The 22,266-nt window shown below is 39.1% G+C and overlaps 1 protein-coding gene across 17 annotated transcripts in view; it reads left to right on the top strand.

Annotated features, from left to right (window-relative positions):
- Positions 1-22,266, top strand: part of Slc44a5 (solute carrier family 44 member 5) — a 405,160-nt gene that overhangs the window by 292,850 nt on the left and 90,044 nt on the right. For 16 of the 17 annotated variants that reach the window (XM_019204686.2, XM_010605145.2, XM_019204684.2 and 13 more), the window contains one exon: positions 465-513. In XM_019204686.2, the coding sequence (XP_019060231.1) occupies positions 465-513 (49 nt within the window). Of the gene's footprint in view, positions 1-464; positions 514-945; positions 1,087-2,957; positions 3,169-22,266 lie in introns of those variants that run through there. The other variant, XM_010605143.3, reaches the window with a different exon arrangement.

Below are 22,266 nucleotides of genomic sequence, written 5' to 3'. Positions count from 1 at the left end.
GACTAGTACTTAAAAGTCTTGGAGGGAAATCTAGTCTACTGGTTAATGACAGGAAAGGGAGAGCTAAGTAGGCATCTCACGTGATAATGTGCCCCTCACAAATTCTCAGCAACACTGGATGATGAAAATGGTGGGATGGTTTTGCAAATCAGAAGGGCTTTAGGTTTTGCTCCCCTGGGTGCATGCTCCAGGGACAGTACTCAGTACAGTGGGAGATTTGTTCATGGAGTGTGTGAAACATGGTCCTGAGCCACATTCCCCAGTCTTGCTTCTAAGTGGCAAAAGAGATTGACAGCTGCAACCAAGGGAAACCTGGTATTTCAGTAGGCCAAGAAAGGAATTTGGCACTGCAGCGAACAGTAGACTAGCCAAGATGTAGATCTTTTTAAATTAATATTGTATGTTTTATTTATTTGCTATTTCATTGGCTTATGCTCTTAACGAAGTCTTTGTTTTAAATGCAGGTGATCCAAGGATGTATGACCCAGATTTCAAGGGACCTGTTGTCAACAGGTAAGAAGTTCTTTAAAATTTATATAAACACAGAAGGCTTATTTTGTGGTTACCCTTTTCCAGTCAACGAAGAATTGTGTCTGCTGTAAAGTGGATATGACTTACTTCTGCCTAAATGTCACTTAGCTTCACAGGGAGGGTACAGAGGATAAATCTTTCTGGGAATCATGAGTATCCTCCCCTTTCGGTAAATGAGCTGCCTTGAGCTCTGAGAGTTTGTATTTTAAACACAGAAGGCTTATTTTGTGGTTACCCTTTTCCAGTCAACGAAGAATTGTGTCTGCTGTAAAGTGGATATGACTTACTTCTGCCTAAATGTCACTTAGCTTCACAGGGAGGGTACAGAGGATAAATCTTTCTGGGAATCATGAGTATCCTCCCCTTTCGGTAAATGAGCTGCCTTGAGCTCTGAGAGTTTGTATTTCTCAAAAGGCACAGGTAGAAAAAGTCTTTAAGAGAATTAGTCACTTTGTGGAGCAGCGAACCCAATCAAGTCCTCGTTTGCTACGCTCGCTTACTGCATGGCTCACCACAGCAGATGCCACGTCGCTCTGCCAACTCCTTCCGTGCCAGGTATCTGTGCCACTGTGCTCCCAGACGCAGAGCGCCTTCTGAGGCACCGTCGTTCGCCAGTGAATCCTGCACACTTCAGCATACTTTCAAACGCTCCAGGGAAATAGAGACAGTTATCTCAGCCTGTGCTTCCCCTGCTCCAAAACTGTACAGCATTTCAAAGTTAGCAAATAGTTCGTAGTTCTCTTATTACTTCCTTCACCTTCCATGCTCAGGCGTCCTGCTGACACAAAGGGGGTGGGGCCCCTAAAAAACGAAGGGAAGATTAAGCTGCGGGGGGCTCCTCGTTGCTTAGCACTGACTTTGGTTTTTGGCAGTCGTGTGTCACAAGAAACTGTGATGTGAAATAATGATCCGCATGCTCCTTTGCTCTTGTCAGTCATCAGTAAGTACGCGAGCACTGACTTCTATGTCCCTCTGATAGCCCCGCTGAAATAGGTGTTTATTCAGTTCATTCCGATTCTGTGAGAACCCAAGTGTTTTTTTTTTTTTTTTTTTTTTTTTTCGGGGTGGGGATTCAAACTAGGGGCTGGGTTTGGTTACCCAAGTTTTTTTTTTTTTTTTTTTTTTTTTTTTTCCGGTGTGGGGAATCAAACTAGGGACCTTGGGCTTGTGAGGCAGGCGGCAGCACCACTGAGCTAAATTCATACATCCACTTAAAGCAGCAAAGGCACCTTATTTAGAATGAATCTGAAACCTCACTGTCCATGGTGACACCATGAACACATTTTGTTGTCTGGTGTACAAACAGCCTCATTCAAGGCGGGGGTTGCTTTCACTGTAATTGCAGTGATTTTACGTAACTAATTTGTGACAAGTTAATGTTGCCTATGGGCCTCAAGGGACCTCTAGATATAATTGAGATTCACCGGTAATAATAATTATAATAAACAAGCTGCCACCCTGGGACAGAGGAAGACAGACTCCAAGCGTGGCTGTCCTAGCTATAAAGAAGCGAAGGGTTAAGCCTGGCTGGAGTTACATAAGAGAGAAAGGAGTCTCCCTGTTTTCAGGTTATTGTCCTCTGCTGCAATACATTTTGGTCAACAACGGATCACGTATACAGCAGTGGCCACCTAAGATGATAACATAGGTGAAGGACTCCTGTCACCAGTGATGTCACAGCCATCAGTGTCCTAGTGCAATGCACTGCTCAAGTGCTTGTGGTGATGCTACTGAAAGCAAACCTATTTAAGTATATTTCGCTACAGAAATACCATTGTGTTACAGTTGCCTATGGTGTTCACTTAGATGATGCACTGTATAGGTTTGTAACCATAGCAACAGGTTATGCCGTACACATACACCACAGAGCCCGTGCAACTAACTGGTTATGTGATCTGGGTTTGTGAAGTTCACCCAGGGATGACATCTTCCCATGATACATTTCTCAGAGCAGATGCCCGTTGTTACATGACTCACGACTATGTGAGGAATTTAATGATGGAACCAGTGATCCAGGTACAGTCTAAATGACTATGAAAACCTCTGGGAAGAATGAAATTTGATGCCATGAGTCAAGTAGGATGGTCTTTTAGGGTGCCCCACACATCACAAAGCTTGAATGTGTATTGGTCATTCTGTGAAGTCATGTTCCCCACCCATCATTCCCAGAGCAGAGAAAGTATTAAAGCCCCGGGCATGGCCATATGGAGCCGCTGTAGACCTGTTAGCAACATTTGTCAGGCAGTGGACTCTGTAATGCTCTCACGAAGAAAAAACTAGAGCACTGAAAAAACAAACGAGAGGGGATGGGACCGTAGTGTACGGGCAGAGCATTTACCTAGTATGCTCGCCGTCCTAGGTTAAAAAATCAATTAAAAAAATAAAAGTAAGTGTGAATCCCTGTTTCTTTGCATTGCCTCTTGCAGCTGGGCCACAGGATAATTCAAACACGTTATACTTGTGGCATGTACCACGCTTCTGAGAATCCGAGGTCTTATTGGCTATGCAAGCAGAGCCTGCCAGCCCTCTCTGCTCCCCATCTAGTCTCCATGCTCCCTTCACCCTCTCTCTGGTCACAGAGACACCTTTCATGGCTGCTTATCACTGTCTCCTTCGTTCTCATCTACTAAAACCTAGGTGAGTGGGAGCTATTGCACCACGATGTTGACGAAAGGTGATGTTGATAGTTTAAGGGTTTTCTCAGCCCACTTTGAAAAAGCAGTTCTCTGGGCCTCATGCTTTGTCTTCTATTTTCAACATGGAAAAAAAAAAGATTATTTAGTGTTGGATTGAAGTTGTAACTGTGAAAGTGGTATTTAGCACTGTACTTTGCAGTACATTAGAGGATGGAAATTAATGTGCAGAGAAAAACTAAGAAATAAAAGCTTTTATAAAATGATACATGAGAAATTCCTCTTGCAGTTTAGAACTAAGAAAAAATTTCATTTAAAGGAAAATTGGTATACTTTTCTTATTTTAGATAAGAATTGTGTAATCCACTATTTTTCTTTTCTGTTCTTTTCTTTTTCTTGTATTGACTTGTAGAAGTCCCACGGCTACATTTAATTTCAGTGCCAGCAACTGTATTAGTGTTTGAGTCAAAAATCTCTTTTCAAGACTTTGGATTTCTATTTCTGTTTTAATAATTCTATTGCATCCAGGTGTGCTGAGTCATTTTATTTGATATCCTTTTTTTTTTGGAAAAAAAGGCGACATGTGAGTAGGTAGGTAAATAGAGAAGAAAGCTTTTCCTATTACACGGGTGCCTTTTTTTCTTTATGCACACCATAGATGAAGAACACATTGGTTGTGTGAGATTGGTAGGTTTCATAATAATGAAAATAACTATTATTGCACAAGGTGGTAAAACTATCTGAAATTTACTCTGATGTATTTATTTTTATCTGAAGCCTTGGACAGTGGTAAGTTCACTGGCTTGGAAAGGTTCAAGGTAAAGTGAAAATTAGGGCTATTGTGGAGGGGATTCATTCACAGACAGGAAAGCGATGAAAGGACCTCAATCCTTTCCGGGCCTGAGATCTGCGACACTGTGATTTAGCCCTTAAGACCAATGGGCAAGCGAGTTCAGCTTCAGGCTAAGAGGTAAACACTATGCCATCTCTCCGTATGCTCTTTGGAATTCTAAATGATGTTCCCAAGTAGACATCTCAAATTATTGTGATTACACGGTGTTGTCTCCTAGATTTACGCAATTCTCATAGTTGCTTCTTGTTGGAGTAATCTGTATGCTTCTTGTCCCTGTAAAGGGAACTTGGAAAAGTACAGTTCATGTCTGTAGGGAAAGGTGAGGATAAAGAATATAAAAACAAAAGCATATGAAGTTCAAGAAAAAAAAATGTAGGTCTCATGTAAAAATGTCTGAAGAGATTACAAACCATTTTGACTTGAAAAATAGTTTGAAATAAAAAGCCTGTATCTGTAGCACTCCCTTTGAAAATTTTAGCATCCAATTGTGGAAGGAAAGGAAAGGAAATAAAAATACATAATTGCCTTAAATGGCTAACTCTTCAGAAAGTAAATGTGAGTTGAAGTGCTGTAAATGTGGCTTTTATACTCATTCAGAATGGGGCAAATGGTATAATATGATCAATTATTTATCAGTGTGACTCTTTGTCACAGGAAGATATGACTAACACACTTCTTTAATACTCCAAGCCTGTCCCTTTTGTTTCTCATATGGGAAATCATTCTTTTTTTTTCTATTTTCACATTTTAAAATGTCACTACCTACTAATTATTCCTGATACTTCACAAGCAACTTTATATTAGGAGATTTAAAGAAGAATATCCTTAGCTATGTATTTTTTGTGTGCCAGGAACTGTGTTAGACACTCAGAATAAAAAGATAAACTAAGCTAAGTTCCTGCCTAACATGCCTTCAGCTTAGTAGGAGAGGCAGATGATAAAGGAGTGAATGTGGTCAGGCAGTTAATAGAGCTATTGCCAGGGTCTCTGGGGTCAGGAGAGTGTGTGCAGTGCTAGAAGAAGGGAGAGGGAAATCCAGGGAGCTTCCTGGCAGAGGTGAGCCCTGAGCTTGTGCCTGAGGACCTTCCGAGGAGAGCCACCAGCAGGCATCAGAGTAGAGAAGCCATGCTTGTGCCAGAAATGGTTTGGTGTGAGCAGGACACCCAGTGGTGAGGAGCGTGAGTATTGGGAACGAGAGGACAACATTTTATGGGGAGATAAGATTGGAAAAAATCACCAAAGCTGTACAACACAGTATGCTTAGTGCTGTATTCTGTGGAGACTGCCTAAGGAGACACTGAAGAATTTTCAGTAGGAAGCTGTTGTTTCGGAATGAGGGCCTCAGGCCCTCACAGGTTTGTGGAAGGTGATTAGGTCATGAGGACAACAGAGCTGGTGGGAGAGGAGGGTGGCTGGAAAAGGTGGGCCACCAGGGCTGTGACCTGGAAAGGGCTGTCTTTCTCCGTGGCTTTTCTCTTTGTCTCTGCCTCCTGGACACCACGACGTGAGCAGCTTTTCCACTGCTGTGCTCTCTGCCATCCCATTGCTGCCTGGGAAGCGGCCAATCGTGGACTGAAAACTTGAGCCTAAATAAGCCCCTCCTCCTGTCCGTATTTTGTCCCAGCTTCAAGTGCCTTGCTGGGCATCAGGGACACAGGCCTTCTGCAAATGATCCAAAGGTTTCAAATTGTTTTTGTTCCTTCTGTGTATGTTTGTGTGGCGGGAGGAAACATGTTGCAATTAAAGACTGCAGTGTACTGAAGTGAACACCACATAGGTGTGCAGGGTGCGGAGGAGACCTAAGGAGAGCAAGAATCACCTACCGGGGAGGTGGTGCCCATCTGAGATGGCGATGCTTTTTTAAATGATTAAGTTTATTGGTACATTTTAGATATGCATAACGATCACCTTCAACATAGGGAATTTGTACCTGTACCTGATACATATTGAATCTTTTTTTGTCTCATTTCCCTACCCTCCCTTCAACCCCTTTCTCTCCTTATTTACAAAATCTTTGTTTTCATTTTTTCTTCTTTTCTCATTTTCTTTTCGAACCCCTTTCTTCCTTTCCCCTGCCCCTTCTCTAGTTTCTCTACCCATTTGAACATTTTCTTCCTATTTCCCAGTATCTATTAGACATTTCTGTCCTCATTTACATTTTCAGTTTCTCATGCCAGAGAAACAACTTGGTATTATGGTCTCAAGGTGCATCCACTTACCTAGAAATATCTCCAGTTTATCTTTCTCTAGGGCTAAGTAGCATTCCATTGTATATGAAACAAAAGCAAACAAACAAACAAAAAACACATCTTCTTTATCCATTCGTCAATTGATGAGCATTTGGTCTGTTTCCAAGATTGAGCTATTACAAACTGAGCCACTATAAATATGGGTGTGTATATATTGCCATAGAGTAATGCCTTTAATACTTTTGGGAAGTTACTAAGAAGGGAAATAGCTGGATCAAATGGAATCTCTAGTTTTAGTTCTTTGAGGAATCTCTCCACTGATTTCCACAGTGGTTGCACCAATCTGTACTCCCACCAACAGTGGAGAGGGATTCCCTTTTCCACACAGCCCTGGCCGCATTTGTTATTGGATGATTTCTTTATAATAGCCGTTCTGTCTATGAGATGGAATCTCAGTGCTGTTTTAATTTGCATGAGATAGCAATTCTTAAAGGGCAGCAGAGGACTTGGAAGAGTTTTCCTTCACATAGGAAATGGCAAAGAGTAACCCAGAGAGAGCCAGGTGTGGGAAGGAAGAGACTCGCTGTGTTTCATGTTAGAGAATTTGAGCACTCCTAATAGCAGGAAGGTGGGTGGCAAAATTATGTACTCATATAGCAAAAGCCAGGTAGTGACAAGCGTTTTATCCTAAGGTGAGAAGTGTGAGCTTTATTAAAAACAGCATAAAATAAATGGTGAGCATCTGATTGCTTACAGTCAGGGGAGTAGCTTGGTTAGATCTCAGTAGTCTTTATTTGCTCTTTTTCCTTTCTCTCCATCTGAGACTTACTCTCCATTGCTTTCTTCACATTTGTCCTGAGAAGGTCACCAGTGACCTCCAGCTTGCAGAGTGCAGTGAGCAGCGCCCTTTGGCTGTGCTTTGCCAGAGCCTCTGATTCAGTGACTGACCTCTTCTGTTGTCTGCTTCTTGTCTCTGGGCTTCCTTGGCATCCTATTCTCCTGCAGCTCCTTTCACATCATCGGACTCTTCTTCCCAGTCTCCTCAGCCTCCCACGCTCTCTAAATTCAAGAGATCCATCTCTTTCATAGGATTTGACCCTCAGTCTTACCGTGTCTACTTTTACATAATCTCATCAACATCAGTGCATAAATATTTTCTATCTGTTGTTAACCGCCAAAGCCTATATCTGTGCTGAAGCCCTTTCAGGCGATCTCATATTTCTGTATTCAACTCTCTGACACCTCTACTTGTGTTAATAATAGTTATTCAAACTTAATTTGGTCGACAAACTCTTGATTCCTCCTCCCCTCCCCAAAGCTCTAACAGCTCCTCCCAGTATTCTGCACCTCAGAAAAATAACTTCAGTAAGCATCACATTTTACTCAGACCAGAGAAAGCCGATTGTGCCTTCTCCGCCTTCCCTCCTCCCTTTTCTGTGCCCATCTTCCTGTCATTCTTTGCTCATTTCCCACAGTTACTTCACCAGCAAGTCTTACTGACTTAGTTTCAAAGTTTGTCCCCCAGCCTTCTGCTTCTCCATCTCCCCTACCATCACCCTTGTTCGTGGCTCTCTGCTCCTGCGGTGGATTCTGGAATCATCTCCCTTCTTTACCTCCTGATTTTCTTCACTTCTTTCCCCATACACCGATGCCGCTTTCCCTCCCACAGTTACGTTCAAACTCCAATTCCTTGAACTGCTATGGAGGTGATAATTGAAATGAGACTTGGATGACAAAGAGGAGCCAGCCAGGCAGAGACTGAGGACATAGGGTCTCAGAGACAGGGAGCAGAACCCAGTCTGTAAGACAGGGACAAACTTAGTAGACTGGAGGAGAAGGAAAGAGGCCAGTGTTTGTGCACCATGGTGGGTAGGGAGTGAGGAGTGGGTAGGGAGGAGACGAGCTGGGAGCTAGTCATGTTACAGTGAGTGCAATAGAGAAGTTTCTGCAGGGTTTTAGTAGGAGCATGAGTTAATGTAAGGTATACTTAGAATTCATGCTGACTGTTGTGTGGAGAATGGCTCTGAAGAGTCCAACAGCAGGAGCAGGGAGCTCAGTGGGAAGCTTTTGCAGTCATCTGAGTGGAGGAGCCAATAACTCAGATAGGGTGGGGGTAGCAGAGACAGAGAGACCAGAAAGTTCATGATATATTCTGCTGGTAGATGTGGCAGTCCTATCCACAGGATTAGATGTGAGGAATGAAAGGAAGGAAGATAATTACCAGGTTTATGACTTGAACAACTGGGTGAATGATGATTCCCCAGTACAGATGGAAATATTATGGCAAGAACACATTTGATTTTGGGGGGGAATCAAGCTGTGTTAAGTTTGAGATGCCAAATAGCTACCCCCATGATGATGCTATGCGTAAGTCTGAAGCTCTGTGAAGAATAAGACCGAGAGCCGAGGGTCAGCAGCATGCACAGTGCTCCCCATTATCTGCAGGGAGTCTTCCCAAGATCTCAAGTGGGTTCCCAAATAAACATATACTGTTTTTGTCCTTTTCATGCATACCCATGATAAGCTGTTACTTATAAATTAGGTGATAGTAAGAAATTAACAACAATAACTAATAATAAAGTAGAACAATTATAACAATGCACTACAATAAAGGTTATGTGGTCGTGGTCCGTTTCTCCAGAATATCTTTTTGAACTTTAATCTTTTTCACTTAAAGGAAGCACTTTCTGGCTTCTGTTTGGCATATCTGAACAGCAAGGACTGCTGGTCTTACATGTTACAGATGTTATTAAGTAAATAAGATTGAAGGAGGAAGGGTCTGGGTTTCCACTATATCCTTCAAGACCATATCCTCAATTATCTCCTCCTGGCAATGAGGCCCTACCTCCTGCAGCTTCCAGCACCTTCCTATGGCACCACCAGCCTAAGACCAAGTAAGTCTTCAACACGTGAACCTTCAGAGAGCATTCTAGAACCAAACTACAGCACTGTTTCATCTTTACTACCATATATGTGGGTTAGACAGACATGCCTGCATCAGAGGGATCTACAGTGTCCACCAAAACTTATATACACAGTTCAGCAATTTGCCGTACTAATGAATGTCTAGAACTTTGAACACCTCTTGTAATTGTAGAGACCCAAGGCAATTTGTGTTAATCTCATGATGTGTCTCAATAAATTTAGTATTAAAAGATTTAGACAAATCTTTCATTTCCTGATGTATATATCTATTTTTTTTACAGACTTTGTATATATTATCATATAGCCTTTAAATGCTTTTTGTGCCCTGGCTGTTTTGTGATTGACTGAATTTCATTAGCTCTCTGTCAGTTTTTATATGTACTCAAGTGTGTATTCTTTGGGCATGAGAGTGTGAAGAAACTATTTTTCTATGTAAACATTGAAGACTGTGTCCAGAAGGAGGAAGAGACTGCAGGAGGCCTCCGCTGCAGGCCAGCAGGGGTTGGAGGCAGCAGGCAGAGTCTGGGCTCTGAGGCATGGCCTTGGCGTGTGACTGGGCTGGAGGATGTGAAATGAGGTGTCCGGGGACAACCTGAGCAGCAGCATCCCACTGTGAGATTTCTAGTCACCCAGAAACCAGCAGTGTGGAGCCAGGGTCCTGAGTGTAAAGAGAAGCACAGACCTGGGAGCAGAAAGAGCTCTGCTCTGCTCCTACGGTAAATGACCATGTAATTGCTTTTCTTAATAGAGTGACTGTGATGGGTTTTGATGCCAAGGTTTTTAATTAGATCTGTGAGGAAAAAATGAGTGGAGAAATATATCAGTTTCATCTAAGTACTGCTATTTAATTTAAATCTTTTACAACTCATGTATGAGCTTTGTACACACGATCTTAGCCAAAAGGCTGAGAAGCGATGGAGTATTAGTTTTTAAATGGCCATGCTACTCAGTTGGTTAAATTTGGGTTTATTGTATAGTGTATGCTCCCGACAGAGAAGCATAACTTGAGCATCTTTCTGTTTGGGGTATGAAACTGTCACTCAGGCACTACCTTTTACTTGGTAGGAGCTTCTCCAAAATCCGCATATAGTGCCTAGGAGAAAAGAAACAGATTTTCATTGCTAGCTTCATGAACCAAGAGAATTGAAGACAAACCTCACTGTGGTAGATTTTTATTGTTTGGATGTGATGAAATTAGATGAAACCTTCCCAGCACGTTGTCGTTTTTGCTTCAGTTACTTTTTGAAGATGTACCCAAGATGCCACCATGTCTCATGCTGTAAAAGCATAGACAGCACTTTACATCCTCTGGACTTGTGAATTCAGCACACTGCGAGTTTTTTCAAAGTGGGAGAATCCCACTGTGTATTGGGTACATGTCTTCAGGAACCAGTTCCTTCATATTGACGCAGATGTATTGCTGAGAACAGTTATTGCAATTTCTTGTCCTTTCCTTCTCAGGGTATTTTCTTTCAGACATAGTAAACATGGATAAATTTTAGAATCAATGTGAAAAATTAAAGAAAAACAAATTTCGAGGAGAAGAGCTTATACCAGAGTTGATAGCCTCCTACAAGGACCTTATTTCTCAATATTACCTTTTGGAAACACCTGTTAATATGTTTTATAGGTCTCTCTTGCATGGGACAATTTTGTTCCCTGCAGTAAGACTTTTTTTTTATAAGCTGTAAATTCAGATTATTTTTTCCTTCCTATTTGAGGACTAAAGTTACAACCTCATAAGGTATTTTATCCATATGAATTACCAATAATTTTATTTTATTCCAGTCAGTAAAAGAGAGAGGAACTCGATTTCCTACTTCCTGGAAGATGTGTTACTTCACACCCACTGCCACCACCCTCCTCCCAGAAGGCCTAGCTCTCATGCTGTGTACAGTCTGAGTGCAGACTATATGAAAGTATTTTAACACGTTTGGTCTCCCTAAACTCAGTCGTTACAATGTTGTGTGCTGTTAATTGACACTGTGATCTATTTTGTGCCTACGGACAGTGTTTGCCTTCAAAAACTGAAATACCACTTGTATCATTTACAATTCAATTGGAGAATCAAAACTAATACTTAAAGCTTTAGAGTGCTGTTAATACTAAACATTGGTAGTGATGATAGCAATAGTATTTCCAATGATAGAGGAGCACTCAGGTAAGTATTAAAAATAGAAATGAACCTAGAAAGATGGATAAGATGAATATTTTGCAAGAAGATGACAAAATATACCCAATGAGGAAATAAAAAGGCAAGAATAGAAGCAAGGAGTCTAAATTGGGATGTAGAATAATGTCCTGAAAGCAACTGGCCCAGTTCTTTCCTTGGATCGATCATACTGACCGATTGTCTTGTTATGAAGTCAACACAGCATCAGTACCCTTAAGGAAAACCCCAGTATTTTCCATCAATATCCCTAATTTAGTTTTGTTACTTTAAGGTGTCAAAATGCGAAAAGTCCTTTAACCACAGTGTTATGGTCTGAGGCTTAAATGTTAATTCCTTTAAGAAGTTTGACACATAGTGAATGGTTTTTAGAACCCTGGCAGTGTTCAGGATAAAATATGCTACTTACCAGTTGGGTCAGCCATGGAAACTGTTGTGTTTTAAGAAATAGATTCATTTATTTGATTAGGTATGTGTGGGAGTAAATTATCCAAGCAAAACAGAAAGGACCCAGAGTCCTCTAACTTCTCAGAGTTCTGTCTCGGAGACAGTGAGTGTCACCAGTACTTTCTGTATCCTTCCAAATACACATTAGAAGTTTATGTGTGTATGTATGTGCATACATTTACATGTAGGTGTATACTTATTTCTTTATATAAATAACAGCGCATGATCATATATTTTTAAACCTAACAACACACTTAGGAAGTCAATTCATCAGTGTATATGAAACAGCCATATGAGTTTGAAGGGAGATCTTGAAAAATGTTTTGGTTTCTCTAAAGTTCTGATTGTCTACACCATTTGAAAAAAGGGTGTCCTTAATACCCATCTCTGTCTTCTGTTCACATACAGAGTTCAAGTCCAACTCTGTAACTGTACTGGTTCTTCTCATCTCTTCCTGACACAAGCAATTACACTCTTATCTACATTCTGGAAATACTTTATTCATTATACATACTCTTTTTGTGATCCTGATCATATTGAATATTTCTTGTTTATTTTTATCCATCAGTGGTTTGTGAATCTTTAAAGCTCTCTGAATAAAGTTCTTTGATTCTAAATTTTCATCTCCCTTTAGAAGGAGTGGTATATAATAGATGTTCAACAAAAACTTGCTTGACTGAAAAAAGGCCTTTAACTGTCACTGTTCGTGAGGTCCATATTTTCTCTCTTTGGGGTTGTAATTATTTGGTATTTAATCTAAAATATTTTTCTCCTCTATAATAGCATTTTAAAACTATAAAGCAGAAAAAGAATTATGGGTTAAAAAAATAAAACAAGTCACTTGGAAATATTAATGCAATGCACCTTTAATCAAAGTAAGGTTGATGTGGCCAAATTAATCCGCCTCTTCCAGTTGCCCGTAGCTGTATTTGCATATCTGCTTCTTGAGCTGACTTCATGATGTATGCATACATTTTTGCGTAATGCGTAGAAGGGTGCTTCGGTCAGTCATCACGCTGAAAATTTTCCTGTTCATCTCAGCCAAGCACAGACTGCTTTAATAGCATCATGGATTTTGTTGCCATGATATAAAACCACAGTGCTAAATTTTCATTTGTAAATGTCTTGTTCATCACCCTGTATCATTCCTCTTTGCTTGCAATGTTTAATAGAACTTTTGATGTGAACATAAATTGTTTAAAGAATTATTATCTGTTCATGTTAGGGAGCTCGTGGATGTGGCTTAACTATCCTTACCCAGATCATGAGCATTTTTCTTCACTTTGCCTGGAAGATCATTTAAAACTCATCCTTAAACTGCCTCATTATGTCTTTCAGAAATATAGTTCTCATACGACTAATCAGGAAATTCAAAGTGTTTGAAGTACGTTGGGAAAAACAGATGTTTGCTATTTAAAGTACTGCAGATGATTGTTATTTCCTTTTCTAGTCAAAAGACTGTTCCTTTCCACTAAATAAATGTATTGTCTTTAAGTGTGCATACTTCTGTGTCACCATGGTGGGAAATCTTCACTGTTAGACTTAGAAATGAAAATGTTCTGCTTATGTTCTGCTTAACTTTTCATTCTACACAGTAGGTGAGCACGGGTTAGGAAAACATCAGTAAATTTCACTCTTCTTAGCCTAACGTGAAAAAGAGATAATGGAAATAGCTCTCAAGTATGAGCCTGCTGAAAGACTTCAGTAGCCACTTTTTAAAACACTGAATAAGCTTGGTCAATTTTCTTTTTTAGAAAGACTAAAATTTTCGGATAAGTACAAATATTACAGGTTAAGCCCCTGAGCCTTACAGGCAAATCTGAAGCAGGAAGAATTAGCCAAAGATTTCATTATTGGTCTCACTGAGCTATAGAATTTAAAGTAGTATTATTTAATACTTTTGTTGCAACAGATTCGTAATAATTATCCAAAAGAAATAATTATCCAAAGAAACTCAGAGGTTATTTGGTTCAGCCTCCTCTTTTGGGGTGGGAGAAAGAGATTTGGGGCAGTGAAAGGGCTTAGTCAAGACCACCCGGTGTCTTGGTGTCAAAGTCAGAGTTTGAATTCAGATCTCTAAGTTATGAATCCAGACTTCTTTCTTTCTATATTTCTCTGAAACCATTTTTCAGTATATCTGGTAATTTTAATTACAGCATTTTTGTTTGTTTGTTTTTGTTTTTGCTAAGTTGGGAAGCAAGCTGAGGGTGAGAAAACCACATTTATGAACTGGATGGAGAAAGAGGAAAGATAATTGAGAGTGAGTCTAAGTTGAGATTTGCCTCAGAAATACCTGAAATCTCTTAAAAAGTCTGTTTCCTGAGTACTTCTACAACTCTCCCAAATTACTCTATGTCCTTTCAGTTATTCAGGAGAAATTAAGTTGGATTTGGAAGAGGACTCACCAGCTTGTAGCAATCACAGCACTAATTTATGATCATTACAGAGACTACCTGATCAAACAGGGTTTAAAAAGAAAGTTATATACACTTATTACACCTGGCTGTATGAAATATTGGATGTTATCCTATCAACAGGCTCAAAGATCAATTTTAAAGGCAGTGCAATAAATAAGTTACATTGTCAGCATTACAGATGGGTAGTTGGACTTATATTTCCTATAGAAGTATTTCAGGAAACTTAGAAGTGAAGGTGATATAGGCTGGATAATTGGACTACATAACTAAGAAGTCCAGGAATAATGAAGACATGGTGACATGGAGTTAAAACTGAACTGGAGGGCCAGGGATTTAGCTCAGTGGTTCGCCACCTGCTTCACAAGTGCACTGAGTTCAATCACTGGTATAAAAAGAAAGAAGAAAGAAAGAAAGAAAGAAGGAAGGAAGGAAGGAAGGAAAGAAAGAAAGAAAGAAAGAAAGAAAGAAAGAAAGAAAGAAAGAAAGAAAGAAAGAAAGAAAGAAAGAAAGAAAGAAAGAAAGAAATGAACTGGATAACTTTTTAGTGAAATTTAGAAGAAAATCACTATGTTATTTATTTAATACATGATTTTAAAGTGTATAGGTAAATAAACACACAAGACAGATTCTATAAGTCAATCACTGAATACTTTATCCATTTTATTTTATTTTGATTGAGCCCAGCTTGGAACTGTTTGTGTCCTCAAAAATTCACATATTGAAGCCCTGATCTCCAATGTGATGGTATAGCACTTAGGGTGGGGTCTTTGAGAGGTGATTCCTTCACGAGGATGGAGACTAAACAGTGGGATTAGTGTCTCTGTAAGAACAATCACAGCAGAAATGATCTCCCCTGCCATGTGAGGGTACTGCATGAGAGCATCCAGAGAAAAACCAGAGGATCTGCCGGAGGAACTGAGTTGGCTGGTACCTTGATCTTGGACCTCCAGACTCCAGAACTATGAGAAATCAGTGTCTGCTGTGTGAGCCACTCATTCTGTGGTATTTGTTCCAGCAGCCTGAGCTGACCAAGAGATAGAAGTGGAGAGCTGCCATGACAAACACCTAAATGTGCAGAAGGAACTTCGGAACTGAAAAATGCCAGTAAATACAGAAAATGACCTTTCACCATTAAAATTGAGATATCTGTAACTATCGAGATTTCTGAGTAATGAATGCTCTTCTTAATGCCATGAAGATATACACAAGCATCTTAAACAGAGCCTGAAGTGCAAGGCCACCTAAGCAAAACCAGTATGACACAGAAAATTGGAATTTGTACTTTCTCTTCTATATTTGTAATAACTATATTAATATTTCTCTGGTTTACTTGGCTTCCTTGTAATAATTCAGTGATAAATAAGCACGCTTTCCATAGAATCCTGGGATAATTTTCTGAAGGAAGGTCATGTATCCCTAGATTATTTATAATGTTTCAACATTTTACCTGAAAGCTCTTTTAATTTTTAAAAAGATTTTAACTAATTAATTTTATCAGTACATTTTAGAAACATGTAATAACGACATTCACCATAGGGAAATTGTACCTGTACGTGATGTATCTTGATTGTTTTTCCCCCATTCCTCTCCCCTCCCTTCAACTCCTTTTTCTCTCCTCATTTACAAAAGTTTTGTTGCCATTTTTTCCTTCTTTTCTTTCCCTTCCCTCCTTCCCCCACCCCCAGTTCTCCTTCCCATTTGAACATTTTTTTCCTGTTTCACTATATCTATTTTAACTTTTTAGTCCTTATTTAGACTTTTGGTGATATTTACACATATGTGTCCGATTTATTTTGCTTAAGAGCATGGTCTCAAGGTGCATCCATTTACCTAGAATTATCTGGTTTATCCTTCTTTTTTTCTCATTGAGTTTATTGGTACATTTTAGGCATACAGTGGTTTACCCTTCTTTATGGCTTAGTCCTCTGTTATATTAAAAAAGTCACATCTTCTTTACCCATTCATCAGTTGATGAGCTTTGGGTTGTTTCCAAGATTTAGCTATTACAGGTTGCCACTATAAACATGTGTGTGCATATGCTGCTGTGGCATGAGGCCTTCAACTCTTTAGGGGAAAGAACAGCTGGGTCGAATAGAACCTATAATATTAGTTTTTTAAAGAATCTCCACACCGATTTCCACAGTAGTTGCACCAGTCTATACTCCCACCCAAAGTGGAAAAAGGTTCCTTTTTCCCCACAGCTCCAACATCGTTTGTTATTGGTTGATTTCTTTATAGCACGGGTTCATTCTGGAGTGAATTTGAATCTTAGAAAGGAGATTGAAAAGGGTATCAGAAAATGGACAGATATCCCTTACTCTTGGGTAGGAAGAACCAGTATAGTAAAAATAGCCAACTCCCAAAATTTATATACAGATTTAATACAACCCTGGTCAAAATGTCAATGGTATACCTCACAGAAACAGAGAAAATATTCATACAATTCATTTGGAATCAGAAGAGACCTAGAATAGCAAAAACATTTCTGGGCAGCAAAGGCAAGGTAGGGGGCATCACAATACCTGACTTGAAATTATACTATAAAGCTACTGTGATAAAAACAGGATGGTACTGGTGGGGGAAAAAAATGATCCAAGGATTACTGGATCACATTAGAAGACACAGGAACAACTCCAAACACGTTCAGCAACCTTATCTTTGACAAAGGGGCTGAACACCTTCACTGGAAGAAAGACAGCCTTTTTAATAAATGATGCTGGAAAAATTGGCTTTCCACATGCTGAAGACTAAAACTAGACCTCTCTCACCATCCACTAAGCTAAAATTGAAGTGGATCACAGTTGTAAATATTAAAACAGAAACACTAAATCTGCTGGAAGATAGAATCGGTAGAAATCTGGAAGACATAGGCATAGGCAAAGACTTTATGAACAAACCTTGGATCACATGGGAAATAGTACGAAAAATCAGCAACTAAGATCTCATCTTATTAAAAAGCTTTTGCACCAAAAAAAAAAAAAATATCACCAGCAGAGCGAAGAGGCAACTCAGAGAGTGGGGAAAATTTTTGCCAGCTGTTACTCAGACAAAGGACTAATATCTAGAATATATAAAGAACTAAAAAAAATCAGACCCTTGAAAACTAAAAGCACGGTGCAAAAATGGGAATCTGAAATGAATAGACATCTCAGTTGAAAAAGTACAGACACCAAATAAATATATGAAAAAATGTTCAAAATCACTAGTCATTTTAGGGATGCAAATACTAGAAGGATTTTAAGGAATATGCGAATTAAATTGTTCAGTGCCTTTGAAAAATTCACTGGTAATTAGACAGAAAAAGACTTAAGTCCAAGGTCATCTAACCAAAAGTTTTATTTGGTCACATACCCCATTAATTCTAAGTATTAAGAAAGACACACATGTAATTAAATGCTATTTAGTAATTCATGAATAGCTGTCATTTTAAAATATTATTCCCATTATGGAAAAGTAGCCACTAGTAATATTCAACTCTTTGGAATAGCTTAAAGACAAACATGTCCTCCATAGAATAGATTTGACCTCCTTCAAAAAACATGTGTACATATCTCTGGTTTGTTCATTGGTTAAATCTTCTGAAGCACAACATAGTTATTTCTTCATATAGAAATTAATCATGTGTTATATTTAGTCTCTAAAGACCTGTCACATAATTGTGATACTTGCTACAGGGCAAATTAATTATAAAATTATCCTTTTAAATATCTTGAATTTCTAGGTTTGGGGTTGAACAATTCCCTTGTTGTTTATTGCTCATTTTTCCTTTAACAATTGATTTCATTTCTCTTACAGACTTTCCTAGTCAGATATAGTCTGATAGTGTATATTTTCTCAAAGATCCAGTTCTTTTTTCTCAAAGGTCCAGGCTTTCATAGATAGCTTCTATTAAATTTGAATATAAGCCTCCACAATACTCTTTTACACTTGAGACTTGGATGCCATATGTTTTCTCCTTTCCTGAATATCTCAATTGCATATAAGGAACCCACATATTTTCTTCTTTATGAGTAATTATCTCCTCTTTCAACTATCAGAATTTATAATATCAGAAATGAAACAAAGTAGAAATTGTGCAGAAGAGGGGATTTGGAATATAAAGAACAATCTGACAAACAAGAGAATGATAAAATGAAAAAAAATTCAAAGTGTTTTGAATATTTAAATAATTTATTTTATGCAGTGTCCTTTATGTATGTATGACTTTCTTCTTTCAATTCTAAAATACACTTTTGTTTGGCCTGTTATATTTTGGAGTCTTCTGCTGAGCTCTGACAACATGTAGTCATTTTACACTTTGTCCTCTGACCTGTTCTTAGTCCTACCTGTACCTAGCTGTTAGAACTAAACACACGCATAGCAGTGTCCTCCCCAGAAGATGACAGCAGGGGCACAGGACTGCGATGTAGGCTTGGTTCTTTTGGTATCTACAGAATATAGTTCAGAGAATAGAGGGCAGATCTTTGGCCTTGGATCTAAGATCCTTTTTCCTTCACTCCTTTTAGAAAAATTGATTATTTATACCAATCTATAAATAACATTTTAATAAAGCTGAGAATTTTCTTCATCCCTTACTATCACCTGAGCAGATTGAGAGTTCCTATTAAAATACATGCTGCGAATAAAATCATGTTTTAAAAAAAGCTTTGTAACAAAATTCGAGAAACCCATCAACCTTGGATTATGTATATAAAATTTTCTGCATCTGAGTTGATTTGACATCTAGGACAGATGCCATTTCCTGTCTTCTGTTCATGTATTCAGAGACAATGTATTTGCGTGCAGATTAGAGGTAGGGAGGAGAAGAAAAGATTGTGTTCCTCTTTTGTAGAAATATTAATGTATCTCCAAGCACACAGTTGTCTCTGTAGAATCAGAGCACTGAATAAAAATCCACAAAATACACTGTTTACAGCATAACCTTTCAGTGTCAGCTTGACTAGATTTTCTCAAGCCCTTCCGTATTTGATAGTCTTGATATGCTTTTGGCAACCAAGCGTGTACCTCTGAAGGTTTATGTATTTGCAGATCTAGAAAGACCTTGAAAATATGGGATGTGAAGACTTGTTGGCAGTGAGAGTTGGGGGCAATAGCTGGACTGGATATTTGGAGTGAAAAATGCTAGATTAACTTTGAATATGACGTGAAGCAAAGAAAGCAGGGCTTTGGCCTTTGCTTCACTCTGGGGCTCATTTCCTCAGATAAGACAGTTGCCAATGGTGATGAGGAAATCTGGCACCAGGGGAGCCACAAAACCTGGTGCTAGCTAGGAGTGCTGGTTCAAAAGTAAAGCTTAGAGTATTCAAGAACAAGTGAAGGGTGTTGCCTCTCCATTGTCGACACACCAATAGCATTTTTCTCAGCCTCCAGAGCTGTGACAGATAAATGTTTGTTGTTTTTAAGCCACACAGGCTATGGTATTTTGTTACAGCAGCCCAAGTTGACTGAGACATAGGATGCTCTTCTGCCCACCAGGATAGCATTTTAAAATGATGAGTACAGCATCCTTTGATTAAGAAAGCTACCTAATCGTGTGTGTGTGTGTGTGTGTGTGTGTGTGTGTGTGTGTGTGAAGGGCTTTTAAAATTACAAAGGTACTAATTAAGAGTAAGTGACTGACTTAGCTAAGGAATTTGCTACATACAACTTTTGAACTAATTTTGTATATTTCAGCAAACAATAATGTATGTAGGCATCCAAACAGTGTAATTCCCAGTGCTTTTTGACTACTCTGCGGGGAAATTAGTTGAGCAGGATCTCTGTCTTAGTCCTGGTTGAGCAAGTCCTTGCTGAGGTCAATACCTAGTGGGTCTTCCCACTGTACTCCTGTGTGTCCTGTCTGCATCTGGATAAGTCCAAGCTAAGCAGGCATTTTCTTAACTGGATTTTTTTTTTTTGTACTGGGGATCAAACTGGGACCTTGCCCTTGCAAAGCAGGTGGTGGAACCACTGAGCTAAATCCCTGGCCCCAAGTAGGCATCTTCTTAGAGCATGCAGAGTCTCTTGGTCTAAAATCTTTTAAAATATGTAATATTCTAAGTTCTTACTTGGAAGATCCATTACTCTAGTTACATGTGAAGCCCAGTCTCCAAAGGACAGACTTCAGCTCTTCTATTCCTATTGTTCTTGGGCTTTTCTTAAATCACTGATTCCACAATTTGTAAAATCTACAGGTTCAACTTTTTTTTCCATTAAAAAGAAGCTCTGCAAATACGTTTGGTAACAAAAGGCCTCCTGTATATTTTTTCAGTGCACATAAATGTCATCCACTCATGTCTGGAGGTGGCGAGGGAGTTTCATTGATGCCCATGGCATTTGGTAGGTTGAAAACAATTTTAAGTAGAATATTACTCAAAGCAATCTTAGAACTTCTTAGCAATTGCTTGCTTTGTGGTTGCTGTCTGTGTCTGCTTGCTGCTTCTTGGAGTTTTGCTGGTTGGATCTTGTATGTGTCTTTCATGTAGGTTACATATGTGTAACAGGAATCCTTGTGACTATGTGCTCTGGTAATATATAATGGTTTCTCTCACAGACACATTAAATCCATCTGGTAAAACAAATGTGCCATCTAGTATTAGACCTAAAATGGAAGTGACATTAAAAAAAGGAAATAATTCTATACTATGTTAAATCAGAATACTGTACTAAACTCCCCCACTATAAACCAAAACTTTACCAGCTCCTTTGTATAATAAGCTCCAAAGGAGGTGTAGTCACTCATTTTTTGAGTCAAGACATATTCATTAACTACTAATTAGACAGGGGGGAGGGGAGAGAGAGAGAGAGAGAGAGAGAGAGAGAGAGAGAGAGAGAGAGAAATATCTGTCAAACTCTACCCTCTTGTTTCCATATACTGATAGAAGTAGGTACAAATTAAGATGGTGCTATGGTTGAAGCAAGAAAATTCAGAGGCAGCTGCTCTTTAACCTGGTGAGGTCAATGATTAATTCACAAGGGAAGGAATGTTTTTGCCTTAAGCTGGATCTTAACATTTTGGCAGGCAGCAAGGGTAAGAGCGTATTCAAGACAGAGGGAAATAAATTAATTTGGTCATGAAATTGCCATTTTTAGGTCAAAACAGCTAAATTATAGCAGTTTCATATGGTTCATCAAAATCAGTTCTTAAGATTTGAGAGTGCATAGGTTATGTGTGAGAGTAGGCAGGATAGAATGTAACTTTGAGCACCTTAGCAAGGGTTGGACTAGGAAGTTTGGGTTTTATTTGTAAGCAATTGAAAGTCTTTAAACATTGATGAATGGGCTTACATGGCAAGTTCTCAATCTGATAAAATGTGGATGATGAGTCAGAGAGGGCAAGAGCTGTTTGGTAGCTGTGGTGTCGGTCCAGATAAGAGATGATAAGTTTTCAAATTGTACAGTGGCTGTAAGATTGGGGAGGAAGAAATAGAGCATTGTAGGATGAGAATCAGTAGGGCTTATCAATCAACTAGATATGAAATAGGGGAGAAAACTCAAGAATGGTGGAAACTTTAGCTTGTGCCAGTTCGATGGAGGATAAAAATAGACAAAGAAAAGAGAACATTTGGGGACCTCTGGGAGCCATAGATAGTAAATTCAATTTTTGGATTTAAAAATAAGGAGCTGGCATTCAAGAGAAAGGTTAGAACTGTCCACAGCTTAAGCCATGAAAACTATGGTATAGGTGAGATCACCTTAGATTACCAGATACCATTGGAAAACAGGATAAATTATAAGAGATCCCTAGGACTTGAACGACATCAAGATGCACCGAGAGAGAAAACAGCTCATGAAGGCTGAGTAGGAGCTGAAGAGATACAAAGAGGTAGGCATGTGAGTGAGTTTTTCTTGAAGACCAAGGAGATGTTTAAAAGGATAAAGTGCTCAGTAATTGTGGTTTGTTGGGAAAGTCACATTTGGAGGTACTCGGAAAGAGGATCAGATATTATGGTGCTCTGCTTAGTAAAATAAGCACCAATATTAAACATTACTGAGATAACTAATTCTTATATGCTTAAAAACTGAAGGTATTGTAAACTTAGTACAAACTCTTTGGGGCCCTAAAGTTTTTTTTTTAAAGCTTTTGCATATGGATGTATCCTTTTTTTTTTTTTTTTTTTTT

The sequence above is a fragment of the Fukomys damarensis genome, unplaced genomic scaffold, assembly GCF_012274545.1.
Source record: "Fukomys damarensis isolate Sample0158 unplaced genomic scaffold, DMR_v1.0_HiC HiC_scaffold_33, whole genome shotgun sequence".
In the NCBI taxonomy this organism is placed as follows: domain Eukaryota; kingdom Metazoa; phylum Chordata; class Mammalia; order Rodentia; family Bathyergidae; genus Fukomys; species Fukomys damarensis.
Note: the sequence above shows the minus strand (reverse complement) of the source record. Positions and strands in the feature narration are given on the sequence as shown.